Source organism: Rissa tridactyla, chromosome 8 (genome assembly GCF_028500815.1).
Source record: "Rissa tridactyla isolate bRisTri1 chromosome 8, bRisTri1.patW.cur.20221130, whole genome shotgun sequence".
Taxonomy (NCBI): domain Eukaryota; kingdom Metazoa; phylum Chordata; class Aves; order Charadriiformes; family Laridae; genus Rissa; species Rissa tridactyla.
This window is the reverse complement of record NC_071473.1, coordinates 17,591,704-17,604,113: the sequence shown is the minus strand read 5'-3', so window position 1 is coordinate 17,604,113 and position 12,410 is coordinate 17,591,704. Positions and strand designations below refer to the sequence as shown.

Below are 12,410 nucleotides of genomic sequence, written 5' to 3'. Positions count from 1 at the left end.
AGCTCTATCACGTGCTTTGGGGGCGTGTCCGCGCGTGATGCCACCGCCGCCATGACGGGTGTGGGCAGGCCTTACCAGGCCCCTTCTTGTGGGGCGTCCCGTGGAGCTGGGGGGGGGGGTCCCCCCCGAACCCACCCGCCTCAGCTGTGGAGGGGCTGCAGGGCAGGACATGGCGCCCCTGCAGCCTGGTGTGCCCCTGGGGAGCCTGGCTGCTGCCCCTGCCCCACTCCGGGCCCCCAGCCCTTCCTGGCAGAGGCCGCAGTGCCCACCCAGTCGCTCGCCCGCACCCCGCTGAGGGCCCTGAGGTGTGTGTGGGGGGGTCCCCACAAGCCGGAGCGGGGTGCGGGCCTCAGGGTGGGGGTCCACAGGCCCCACAGGGAGAGAGGGGAGAGGCGTGGGGCAGGGTCCTGGGAATGGGGGGCAGCCACCCCTGATTGCCCTAGGGTGCCATGGGGGGGCAGCTCCATGGCAGAAGGGGGTTTGGGGGACCCCCACTGCCACCAGTGGCTTTGGGGGCGGGTGCCAGGCCCCCCCCAGCAGGGGTTGGCCTGTTCCCTGGGAGGGGATGACCAGAATAGCTCCGCTATCCGATTCCCGTGGGGCCTTGGCTGCTGTCTGCTTGGGGCTGACATTTGAGCCCAGCCCTCCCTCCCCACCGGCGAGACGTGCTGCCGGGGCCGCCCGCCGTCACCCGGATCCTCCGTCCTCCCCTCCGGCGTGGACGGGGACAACCAGCGGGATGGCAGGCGGGAGGCGACGCGGGGGCGGGGGGGGGGCGGCGGGGGGGACCCCGGCACCAACCGGGGACCCACGAACCGGCCCCCTCGCCGTCAGCCCTCTCTCCCGCAGCCGCTGTGGCCCAGCAAAACACAGGAGCTGCCCCCAAAACCGGCCGCCCTAAGAAGCCCGTGGAGCAGCCGGAGGTGAGAGGACCCGACGTGGACTCGCTGGGCTTCCAGGCCATGGACCGCAACGTGCCGGGACTATCCCACGTCATCCTCCAGAAGCTCAACATGAAGAGCTACGAGGACTACAAGTGAGTGAGCACCCATGAGTGGGTGTTTTTTGCCCTGGATGGAGCATCCTGTGTGTCCCCCTGCCCGCTGGAGCATCTCCCCTGGCTCATCCCACCTTCCCAGCTCACGCTGGGTGCTCTGAGGGGGGTCCTGGCTGCACCCCTCCACCAGCCCATTCCCCGGCTCCCCGTCCCCGCCCAGCCCGGGCCAGGATGCTCTTGGCTGGAGCTAAAAATCCTTGGAAGGAGGACATCAGCCCCGCCACGATGGCAGAGCAGCGCGGGCTGGAGCTCACCTCTGCCACCGTCTGCAGGTCTGCCATGGATGGGAGGAAGAGCAGCAGTGATTTCGGCATCCGGACTTACTTTGACATGTTCCAGAAGATGGAAGACACCTTCAAGTTTTGCGCTGAGTGCAAGAAGCTCCCCGATGCCCTCCCTGACCCCAAAAGCCTCCGGCGATGCAAGAGGTATGGTGGGGGGAAAGGTGGTCTGGTGGCACGGGGCTGGATCCGTCCCCTCGCTTCCAGCCCGGTGGCCGGGGTGAAACTGGGGGCGTCTGGCCCTGACACCCACCTCCACCTCCCCCCCAAAACAGGGATGGGGGTGGCAGGGAACCACGCTTCGGGGGCTGAATCCTGCCCCCCCCCCCGCCGTGGCTGGGCACGCTGCCTCTCTCCCCAGGTGCCAGAACGTGTACTACTGCGGCGTGGCGTGCCAGCGTGCCAACTGGCCGCTGCACAAGAAGTTCTGCAAGAAGCTGAAGCTGGTGGCCCTGGATCGGTTGGTGGAGTGGCTCATCTTCACAGGTGGGGCAGGGGACACCGCTCCCACCCTGTGTGTGTCCCCCTAAGCCTGCCTGACCCCCCCCACCTTGAGCATGGAGGGATGTGGGATTCCACCTCCCAGCTCCAGCCCCCCTGGCCGGGTCCAGCCCCCGCACAGCCCAGGTGGGAAGGGCAGCCTGGGCTGCTGGGCCATCACTGCAACCTCCAACGTGTCTTCCTACCCCCCCAGGAGACATCCCCTTCCCCACGGAGACCTGGACAAAACCCGCCCGGGACGTGGAGGGCTGGGAGGACTGGTTCTCCATGCAGGGGCAGCTAAAGGAGAAGCTGGACACCATCCTGGCCGGGCGGTACATGACCCTTCTCTGGGCCAACGCTGGGAAGCCCCGGCCAGAGGACGGGGAGCTGCGCGAATCCATCCGGCGGCTGGTCACCGACTTCCACTCACGGCCGCTCACCATCGGCTTGGGGCTGCGGCTTTTCGGCATCGACCCCCTCGCCAAGGTCCTCACCGTGCATGTGGTGGGAGCGTCCCACGTCGAGACCCTCAATACCCGGCTGACGGACTATGACGAGTTGACGCGGATGTTCCCAGGACACTGGGGCATGGAGGTGGTGATGGTGGGGGTGGACGTGGTCGATGGAGCCATCATGAGGCCGCCCCTGGCCACCCCGGCGCCCCGGGGAAGGGTCTACCTCAGCAGCTACAAGGGGCTCTACCATGACTTCTGGGAAAGCCACGTGGAGACCAAGCTGGCCGCCCGCCCCGACCTGGTGGTGGGATTTCACCCAGGTGAGTCCCCGTGCTGCGGAGGGGCCCGGACCCTCACTGCCCAGAGAGGGATGTCCCCAGCAGGGTACAGGGCAGACCCCGAATGTCCCAGCACCGCTGGTGGCTTGGGCTGTGCCTGGGTCTTGTCATGGCCGCGCACCAAGCTGCAATGGGCCATCCAATATCCCATGCTGCCAGAGCAGCCAGGGTGACCCCCTGGGGCTCAGCTGCCACGTCTACCCCAGATGCTCAGTGGGTGCAGGTGGCACCCAAGGGTGTCCCTGCCTGCTCCAGGTCTCAGCATGGTGGCTCAGCCCAGGACCCAGAGCCGGAGGGGATGCCCCCCGTGCTGTCCAGGAGCTGGGACTCACCTTGCTGCTGATCCCTACTGCCAGTGTCACCGGGGTCTCCGGCACAGAGCGGGTGCTGTTAGAGCCAGCTTTCCCCGGGCCCGGGGTGGGATGGGAGGGGAGCAGGACCCTCACCGCCATCTCCCCACAGGTTTCCACGCCTGCCCGGACCTGCTGGCCGGCTGGCTGCCCACCCTGCTGCTGCTGCGGGACTACCGCCTGCCCGTCCTCTTCACCGTCTACAGGTGAGCACGGCCCTGCTGTCCCCAGTGTGCCGGCACAGCCGGTTGGTAACGGGGCCCGTCCTCCCCTTCTCCCGGCAGCGAGCAGGAGCTGAAGTCCTCCCTGCAGATCCTGGTGGAGCTCGAGACGCACATCATGGGCTACGCCACCAACCCCTTCGCCTCGCTCCGGCCCGAGCAAGTCTACTCCAGCCCCAACAAGGCACCTGTCTACTGCAGCTCCTACTACATCGCCCTCCTGGGGCCGGCGGCATCGGCCGTGCCGGGTGCTGAGGAGCTGGGGGACGATGACAGTTGGCAGGGAGGGGAGCCCAGTGCCACCGGTGCAGCTGGGGGCATCGCCCCGGAGCTGGGCTGACCCCGTGCAGGCAGTGCCGTCCCGCCTACCCTGCCCACCCGACCCCCAGCCTCTCGCTGCCCTGTCCCAGGACCCTGTCTCCGCATCCTGGGATCAGCGATCCAGCCATCCCTCACCGGACACATCCCGGGGATGCAGCACCCCAGCACAGGGATGGCAACAGCCACGGCCTCCCTTCACAGAGCCAAATAAACCACCGCCAGCAGCCAGCTGCCGTGTCTCGAGCTTTTATTTCTGAAAAGGCCTTTGTTTTCCCAAAGAAAACAGAGAGCTGAGCCTGCCCCAGCCCCCCTGGGGCAGCCAGGGCCCCCCCAAAGGATGGCAAAGGGGACCCCGCCACTGCAGGACCTGCCGCGCACGGGGCTGCGTGGCCCCAGGGTCCTGCGGTGACCCCCCACCCGGGCACCCAGCTGTCACTGTCACACGCGCTGTGCCCCTGCGCTGGTGCCTACCCTGCAGGGTGGTGCTCCAGCATCGCTCACCGAGCCCCGCCGAGCTCAGCACCGGCACCTGGACACTGGTTGCCACAGCCCCACTACTCGCCAGCCCCTGCAGCAACCAGGGCAGGCGGCGCTGAGCAACCCAGTGCCTGCGGCATCGCCCGATGCCAGCCTGGCGTCCCATCCCTGTGCAGCCAGGTGGTCCAGCATGGCAATGGTGGCAATGTCCTGTGTGGGCACCTGCGGTAGCTTGGGGGCACCCCCCGGGGCTCCCCGCGCCCCAGTGGTGGGTCCCTCCCTGGGGTCGGTGCCTGTCGGAGGGGCCATGGCAGGCGGCAGGGCTGGCACGGTCCGGCCGGGGAGGTGGCACGGTACGGCACTGCCGGCGTCACTCGGCGCCAGCGCGTTCCCGCAGCGCGGGCAGCGTCAGGGTCTCCGGCGCCGACTTCTTGCGGGGGCGAGTCTTGGGGGGAGCGAGGAAATCGGGGGCTTCGTCGCTGAGGGGGGTGGAGGGGGCGCTGGCGGGGGCCGAGTGCGTGGTCGTGGGCTGCCCCACCTCGCTGACAGAGATGGTGGGTGCCACCAGGCCGATGAGCTCGTTGGTGGCCTCCTGCGTCTCTCGCTCGTAGCGCCGCACCTCCTCCATCGTCATCCCTGCCGAGCACAGCCAGGCTTGGGGCTGCTCGGCACCGATGCATCCTGCACCCCATCATCCCGGGGCAGTCTGCGCCCCGGGCACCGGCTTTCCCCCCCTGCCGTGAGCTGGTTGCCGGGAAGGGGACAGGGGCTGGGGACAAGGGGACAGGCAGGGAGGGGGACACTGGGCAGTGCAGCCAGCCCCCCAGCCCCGGCATGGGGAAGGGGCGTGCAGGCAGCGGCAGGCAGGGGATGCACGGGGAGGGCAGAGGGGCAAGGGGTGCAGGGGGGAGGGCTCGGCGGGCACCGTGCACAAGCCCCCTCCCCCCCCCAGCCTCCCCTGCCTACGTGTGCGTCCCCCTGCAGGCAGCGGGGGGGTTAGGGGTGCTGGCTCCCCAGCTTTTGGTTTGTGGCCACTTGCATCTGAGTCTCGAAGGCCCGCACCTCTTCCAGGGACATGTCTGGAAGGCAGAGAGCCGCTCACCGGGACGGCCCCCCACCCCTGCTCCGTCCCCGCTGCTGGCACCCAGAGCTCCCGTGTGTGTGTCCCCCCCGCGTCCCGTGCCAGCATGCAGCAGCCGCCTGCCAGTGTGTCTCCCTGCCAGAGCCGGGGTGCAGGCAGCACAGGCAGCGCAGGCAGGGGCTCCCCTCCCTCCCCGCCATGCTTCGGCCAAGCCTTCCCCATGCAGGCAGCGTGCAGGGCAGGGCGGGACCGGGGTGGGGGGGGGGGGGCGCAGGCAGGAGTGTGGGCAGGGGCAGGGCAGGCAGCAGGTTGCCCGTGGGGTTAGCGGCATGGGCGGTTAAATCCACAGCCCCCTCCCAATCTGGGGGTCCGGGGCCACCCTGGGGGTCCAGGGCCACCCTGGGGGACCGTGTGCGTCCGTCCCCCCCCCGCACACTCACCACACCACTCGTCCACCCAGGCGAAAGCCTGCCGGTGCCCGATCAGCAGGATGTCCCGGATCACCTGCGACGCACCGCGGGGGGTCAGCATCTTGTCACTGCTCCCCCCCCCCCCCCCAAAATGTCCCCATGTGTCGTTCCCCCCCACATCCCCGGGCCTGGACCCGCCCCCCCTCACCTTGTGGACGAACTGCTCCACGCGCGTCTGCAGCCCCCACACCTCGAACTTGACGCTCACCAGTTTGTAGGAGCACATGATGGGCTTGGTGTGCTGGCGCCAGCCCTCCCGCAGCGGCCCCCGGCCCGTCTTGGCCGAGCTAAAGAAACGGGGGTCCTGGGAGAGATGCGGAGGGGGGCAGAGCAGAACCGTGAGCGCCCCCCCCCTGCCCCCGCTGGGGATGAGAGACAAGGGGGTGGCCCCCAGGAGCTTCCCCCATCCCCACCCGTGCTACCTCCAGGCTGCGGTAGTAACGCTCAGGGATCTCGTCAAAGGCGATGTCCAGGAAGGAGACCTCGTGGTCGCCCAGGATTTTATCGCTGCGGAAGATCTGGGGAGAGAAGGGAGGGTGAGAGGTGCCGGCCGCGCGTGCGTGTGTGTATGTGTCCCCTGTGATGAGTTTGCCAAGTCTCAGCTGCGGCGCAGACTCACGTTCTCACTGTCCCCGCAGTTGTCCTCGTACTTGGTCTCGATGTAGATGGAGAACTTGGGCAGGAAGGAGCACTGTGGGGAGCGGGCGTCAGCTGGCACCAAGGGATGCCTGTCCCGAGGGACGCTCACTCCCCAGGATGCCCATCCTGATGGACACCCACCCCAAAGGGACACCCACCCCCAAGGGTGCCCAGCCCTGAGGAATGTCCAGCCCTGAGGACACCCACCCTAAGGGATACCCATCCTCAAGGGACACCCACCCCCAGGAGACACCCAAACACCAGGGATGCCCACCCCCAGGGATGCCCACCGCCAAGGACACCTACCCCTAGGGACCCCCACCCCAAGGGACACCCACCCTGAGGAGACCTAGCCCCAAGGGATGCCTGCCCCAGGGGATGTCTAGCCCCAAGGGACCCCCACTCTGACGGACCACCAACCCCAAGGGACCCCCTCAGCCCCAAGGACACCCACCCTGAGGGACCCCCACACACACTGCCCCCTCCCTGGCCATGCCAGGTGCTGGGGAAGGGGCCAGATCCCCCCATGCCACCTTCTTACCGTGTACTCTGCAGGGACACCGGGGCACATCAGCATCACGGGGTGGCATCGCCGGGTGGCATCACGTGGGGAGAGAGGGAGCAGTGAGATCGGGAAAGTGGCCATGGCCGGGCTCTCCTGGTAGCCCGTGGCCACCGTCGGAGAGGGGCAGGGTGCCCGGTGGTGCCCATCCCCGCACCCTGCCCCGTGCTCACCAGTGATGGTGTAGGGGTAGTAGTTCCAGGCTTTCTCCGTGACGTAGAAGATGCGGGGGGTTACCGCCCGTGCCCAGCTCGGCAGTTTGCTGCGGGGGGATCAGCGGCGGGGGCAAAGGGGGGGGGCTCTGCTCAGGGCAGGATATGGCCAGCGGGCACAGCCCTGCCCAGTGCCACCCAGCCCTGCTCCACTGAATGCAGCTCCCCACAGCACAGTCCTGGCCCCTCCCCAGGGACACCCACCTGCTCCCCAGGACCATCACCTCCACCCCAACACCCCTCCATGCACCCTCATCTGCACCCCAGCACCCCCCAGGGAATCCTGCCACCTCCCCAGGACCCTCATCTGCACCCCAGGACCCCCCTCCAAGGACCTCTGCGACCTCCCCAGGACCATCACCTGCACTCCAGCACCCCCCAGGGACCCTGCCCACCTCCCCAGGACCCACCTGCACCCCAGCATCACCTGAAGGACTCCTGCCACCTCCCCAGGACCTCCATCTGCACCCCAGACCCCCCCCCCCAAGGACACCTGCCACCTCCCCAGGACCCTCATCTGCACCCCAGGACCCTCCCAGGGACCCCTGCCACCTCCATAGGACCTTCATCTGCACCCCAGCACCCCCCCAAGGAGCTCTGCCACTTTCCGATGACCATCATCTGCACCCCAGCACCCCCCCAGGACCCCTGCACCTTGGGGCGCACCCAAGTACCATGGGGTGCCAAGTACCATGACCTGCACCTCAGGACCCCCTGGGGATCCATGTCACCTCCCCAGGCCCCCCACCTCCTCCCCAGGCACCCCTACACCCCCCCAGGGACCCCTCTTCCCTTCCCAGGACCCCCTCCCACCTGCCCAGGGCCAAGACCCCAGGGTGCCCCCATTGGCCCCAGCACCCCCTGCCCACCCTGCCCCAGCACCCTGTGGCTGCCCACGCTCCCAGGGCAGGATCGGGCCCCCAGAGGAGCCGGGAGGTGGGTTTGGATTAATTTGCAGGCGTTATAAATACCATCCCCGAGAGGGGAATCGTGAGCGCCGCAGCTAAAAATAGCCCGTCTCTCGCCAGCGACTCCCGCGCCGCGTCGTGCCGCAGCCGGCAGCGGGGACACGGGGACAGCAGTGCTGGGGGCCAGCGGCCACCCCACGGGCACCCAGGGCTGCGCGAGGGGACGCGGGGACACCCCCAGGGACAGGCAGAGCAGGAGCCCAGGCATCCCAAAAGCGCAGCGGAGGCACCCAACGGTACCTGGCGATGGGTGCCCAGCAGGTGAGGGGGGCAAGTCTGCAAGATGGGGGCACCCCAGGAGATGGGGGCACCCCAGGAGAGGGCTGCAGCCCTTGGAAGATGGGTACACCCTGGGAGACAGACCCCGAAGATGGGTGCAGCCCCTCAAAATAAGTGCACCCGAGGAGACGGGTGCACCCCAGGAGAGGGCTGCACCCCTAGGAAGATGGGTGGACCCTGGGAGACAGCCCCCAAAGATGGGGGAAGCCCCCCAAAAGAAGAGCACCCCAGGAAATGGGTGCAGTCCCCAGAGAGGGCTGCACCCCTTGGAAGATGGGTACACCCTGGGAGACAGCCCCCAAAGATGGGGGCATGTCTGCAAGATACCCCCAAATATGGGTGCAGCCCCTAAAGATGGGTGCAGCCTCTGAAGATGGGTTCACCCTGGGAGACAGCCCCCAAAGATGGGTTCACCCTGGGAGATGGCTGCACCCCCCAGAGATGGGTGCAGTCCCCCAAGACAAGCGCGCCCCAGGAGATGAGCGCAACCCCTGGAGAGGGCTGCACCCCTAGGAAGATGCGTGCACCCTGCGAGACAGCCCCCAAAGATGGGTGCAGCCCCTTTAGATGGGTTCACCCTGGGAGATGGGTGCAGCCCCCCAAAATAACTGCACCCCAGGAGATGGGTGCACCCCAAAAGATAGGTATAGCCCCCAAAGCTGGGTGCAGCCCCCAAAGCTGGGGGCACCCCCTGAAGAAGAGTGCAGCCTGGGAGATGGGTGCACTCCAGGAGATGGGTGCAGTCCCCCAAAATAAGTGCACCCCAGGAGAGGGGTGGACCCTAAGAGACAGGTACAGCCCCCAAAGCTGGGTGCACCCCTGGGAGATGGACGCACCCTGGGGGATGGGTGCAGCCGCGCTGCAGGGTGTTGAAGACCCAGGCACTATGTTCCCGGGGGGTGTTTTGGAGGGAGGGATGCTTGCCCACCCCCCGCCCTGCCCCACGGAGCCGGGGGTGTGTGGGGGGGGTGGTCCCCTCAGCACCCAGCCCCCCTCGCCGGAGCCGCAGCCTTACCTGGAGAGGTGGACGCGCTTCTCGGTGAACTGGCCGGGGCCGTGGACGGGGTCCTCGTGGGGCTCGTTCTTCACCACCTCCACGCCCTCGCCCTTCTCGCTCTCCTGGTGGCTGTGCTTGCTGATGGTGTAGAGCTGCCCCACGCGGTACTGCAACCACAGCGCCCACCTCAGCCCTGCCGCCCCCCCCCCTCGCCGGCAGACAATGGGTTTCCAGCCACGCCGCCGAGAGGGGAAACTGAGGCACGGAGCAAAGAGGTGATGGACCCCAAGCAGGGGTCTCCTGGGGCACCCTGTTTCAACCCCTCTGTCCCCGAGCTGCTCCAGCGGCCAGGCAAGGGACGCATCCTCCCCTCCCTGCTCTTTCCCAGTGTCCGAGTGCTTTGCCCGGAGGCTTTTTGCTCAGCGAGCAACCCGGGATGCGAGGCAAAACCGTATATGCAGATAGATACATATAGATATGTATAAAGATATATGTGTATTTGATGATGCGGCTGCGCAATATGTGTTTTATTGTGCCGCGGAAGATCCCATCCATCACCCTAACCGCCAGCCTGATCTTATCGCCTCTCCAAGAAGGAGATAACTAACTGGAAACTGCCTAACTGGAAACCTTCCCCGGATGTGAACACAAAACCGGTGCCTGGGGAGGGCACCTCTACCACGGCTCCCCGAAGAGGCCCCAGCGGCACCGGGAGCTCGCCGGGGACCTTTAGCCGGGGATGCTGCTATGGCCGCTGTTTGCCGACGGGGATTCGGGCTCCCTGATGGAGCAGGGATTGAGCCCCTGCTCCCCTCCAGCACCGGCTCTCGCAGCCACCCAAACCCCCGGTGCCCTTCACCCGCTGGCTCATCCCGTGGTCCCGGGGCCGGGCTGCCTCTGAGCGGTGCTGCCGTCAGGCTCCCCACGGTCACCGTGCCCAGGGATGGGCTGTCCCCACACCTGCGCCCCAAACCACGGCTCCGGGCTCGCATGGAGCATCCCGAACCCAACGGCCATGGCCAAAGTACACCTCGGTGGCTCAGCCAGGGCAGAGAGTCCCTGCCACAAGCCAGGATGGCAAAGGGGGTCATGGTGTCCCCCAGCCCCTCTCCAGGCCGGCACCTCGCTGCTGGGGGTACGGGATCCCCACCCACCGCCCCCTCCATCGGTTGGTCCCTGCAGCTGAGCACCCGTGTCTGGGGGCTCGGGGCTCCCTGCTGCCTCCGCACCCCTCTTCCAAGTGACACCCCCCTTTCCCAGCTGCAGAGGCAGCCCCCCGCTGCCCCCCACTCACCTCCTCGGTGGTGAGCGGCATGCAGATGCGGTACTCCTTGATGAGCATGGTGGCAGGGGCAGGGCGGGGGTCAGGCGGAGGCGTCGGCGCTGGCGGGGGCACAGCTCATTCTTGGGGGGATAGCCGGGGAAGTGGGGGGTGGGGGAGGGAGGGGGCGCGGTGAGAGCCAGGGGGGGCCAGCGCTCGGCAGCCTCCCACGCTCCCACCCCATCACCCCACGCTCGAGGCAGCCGCCCCGCTCGCTCTCGGCACCCGGTGACTTCATGAGCCGTTGCTATGGCAGTGGCGTGAGGTCACCGGTGCGAGGAGCAGCCTGGGTGTACCTGGCTGGGGACACCCCGGCACCCCGAAACCCCCCTGTGGCGTTAACCCCTTCCCTGCCAGGCAGACACCCGCACCTCTAGGCAGCTGCCTTGGAGCACGGTGCCATCCCTTTGGGGTGACACATCCACAGCCGATCGCGGTGGCCAGTGCAGCGAGAGGGTTGCAGGGACACCAGGATGCTCATGGGGACCCACCCCTGGGCACCCACGCTCTGGCCTGCCCTGGGGGGCTGCTCCCAGGGAGCACCCATGGCCATGTCCTTGTTGTGAGATGTCCTTCCCCTGGCCTGGAGCCAGAGCCCCCACCCTGGGGCTGTCCCCCCCTCCCCCCAGCACCCATCCTGGCCAGCACCCACCCTGGGGTTGCCCCCCAGCACCCACCCCGGCCAGTGGCACTGCCAGGCCACCCCGCTCGCTCCCCGGCCCCTGCTCCATCTGGGGCTGGGGGTGTTCAGGGTGGGTAACGGAGCAGCTCAGGGGGCTCCTGGCCATGGCCCCCAGCCCCATGGGACAGGGAGGGGACATAAGCCCCCCAAACAGTCACCCTGAACGGGGGATCAGACCTTGGAGGGGGCAGAGGTGGGGCTCACGGAGGGTCTTGTCTGGGGGCAGTTTGTCCAACTGGGGACATAGGGGTGTCCCTGGGGGCACTGAGGGGCACAGGGGCATCCCTGGGGGCACTTGGGGACACAGCGTTACCCTGCTGACAGGGAAGAGGGATGGGTGCTGGTGGAAGCCGTAAGCACCCCCGGGGGGGGTCTCCTCACCCCGCCCCGGGCCCCCGCAGCCCCGGGCCGGGGGACAGGGGCAGCCCCGGCGTGCGGCAGGGTTCAGCGAGGGAGGGGACACCCCGGGGACCCCCGGGAGCATGGAGCACCCCAGGCGGGGGTGACCCCAGGGACACCGCGTCCCCTGCCCCATCCCGGCACCGGGGCAGCTCAGACCGGCCCGGAGGGGTCCGGGGCTGCCCTGGGAGTCGGGGGGGAACGTCCCGTCCGGGGCGGGGGTGGCCTCCGGGGCTGCCCGGTGGAGGGGGGGCGGGGGGGGGGGTCCAGCCCGCCGTGCTGCCGGGACAAGCGGGCAGGGGGACGACGACACACACCTCGGGGCCGGGACCAGCAGCACCGGCAGCGCTCCCCCCGGCCCGGGCTCCGCCGCCCCCTCCCCACCGCAGCCCTCCCTCCCGCCCGGCCCGCTCCGCCGCATCCCCCGCGGGGCCGGGTCTCCCGCCGCCCCCCGCCCCGGCCGCACTCACCCGGGCCCGTGGCGGTGCCGGTGCCGGTGCCAGCTCCCGCTGCCGCCGCCGCCGCCGTGCCCCGGCCGCCCCGGCCCGTGCGCAGGAGCGCGCCGCCTCCCGCACCGCCTCCCGCGCCGCGGCACACCGACCCCTAGGGGGAGGAATGCACCGGCACCGCACCCGCACCGCACCACACCTGCACCGGGACCGGCACCGCACGGGGACCGCAGCGGGACCGGAGCAACATTGCACCCCACCGGCACCGCACCGCACCGGTAAAGCACCGGCATTGCACCGCACTGACACCCCATCACACCGCACCGGGACCGGGAGCGGGATCAGGACCGGCACGGCACAGCACTGCA

The 12,410-nt window shown here is 68.6% G+C and overlaps 2 protein-coding genes across 2 annotated transcripts; one reads left to right on the top strand and one right to left on the bottom strand.

The window, feature by feature from the left end:
* Nucleotides 1-84: 84 nt before the first annotated feature.
* MSS51 (MSS51 mitochondrial translational activator) lies at nt 85-3,734 on the top strand. Its single transcript, XM_054211084.1, has 7 exons — nt 85-305; nt 850-1,036; nt 1,330-1,485; nt 1,700-1,824; nt 2,033-2,596; nt 3,077-3,170; nt 3,249-3,734. Exons 2-7 carry the CDS (start codon nt 963-965, stop codon nt 3,523-3,525), a joined length of 1,290 nt encoding a protein of 429 aa, XP_054067059.1. The 5' UTR covers nt 85-305; nt 850-962; the 3' UTR covers nt 3,526-3,734.
* Nucleotides 3,735-3,743: 9 nt separating this feature from the next.
* On the bottom strand, nt 3,744-12,182 carry LOC128913477 (cytoplasmic phosphatidylinositol transfer protein 1-like). The gene is made up of 10 exons (XM_054211108.1): nt 12,064-12,182; nt 10,486-10,595; nt 9,210-9,358; nt 6,909-6,997; nt 6,715-6,722; nt 6,154-6,225; nt 5,957-6,052; nt 5,683-5,838; nt 5,505-5,568; nt 3,744-4,619 (listed from the first exon to the last, which is right to left on the bottom strand). The coding sequence occupies exons 2-10, from the start codon at nt 10,531-10,533 to the stop codon at nt 4,354-4,356; spliced, it is 948 nt and encodes a 315-aa protein (XP_054067083.1). The 5' UTR covers nt 10,534-10,595; nt 12,064-12,182; the 3' UTR covers nt 3,744-4,353.
* Between the last annotated feature and the right edge of the window lie 228 nt (nt 12,183-12,410).

What these genes read in the sequence shown, in the direction of transcription:
- MSS51 (XM_054211084.1), top strand. Translation starts at nt 963, where the DNA reads ATGGACCGCAACGTGCCGGGACTATCCCACGTCATCCTCCAGAAGCTC. An exon ending in GGTGGTGGGATTTCACCCAG is followed by an intron (nt 2,597 to 3,076) that starts GTGAGTCCCCGT and finishes ATCTCCCCACAG; the next exon opens with GTTTCCACGCCTGCCCGGAC. An exon ending in GTCCTCTTCACCGTCTACAG is followed by an intron (nt 3,171 to 3,248) that starts GTGAGCACGGCC and finishes TTCTCCCGGCAG; the next exon opens with CGAGCAGGAGCTGAAGTCCT.
- LOC128913477 (XM_054211108.1), bottom strand. Translation starts at nt 10,533, where the DNA reads ATGCTCATCAAGGAGTACCGCATCTGCATGCCGCTCACCACCGAGGAG. An exon ending in TGCCGCTCACCACCGAGGAG is followed by an intron (nt 9,359 to 10,485) that starts GTGAGTGGGGGG and finishes CTGTGGTTGCAG; the next exon opens with TACCGCGTGGGGCAGCTCTA. An exon ending in ACTGCGGGGACAGTGAGAAC is followed by an intron (nt 6,053 to 6,153) that starts GTGAGTCTGCGC and finishes TTCTCTCCCCAG; the next exon opens with ATCTTCCGCAGCGATAAAAT.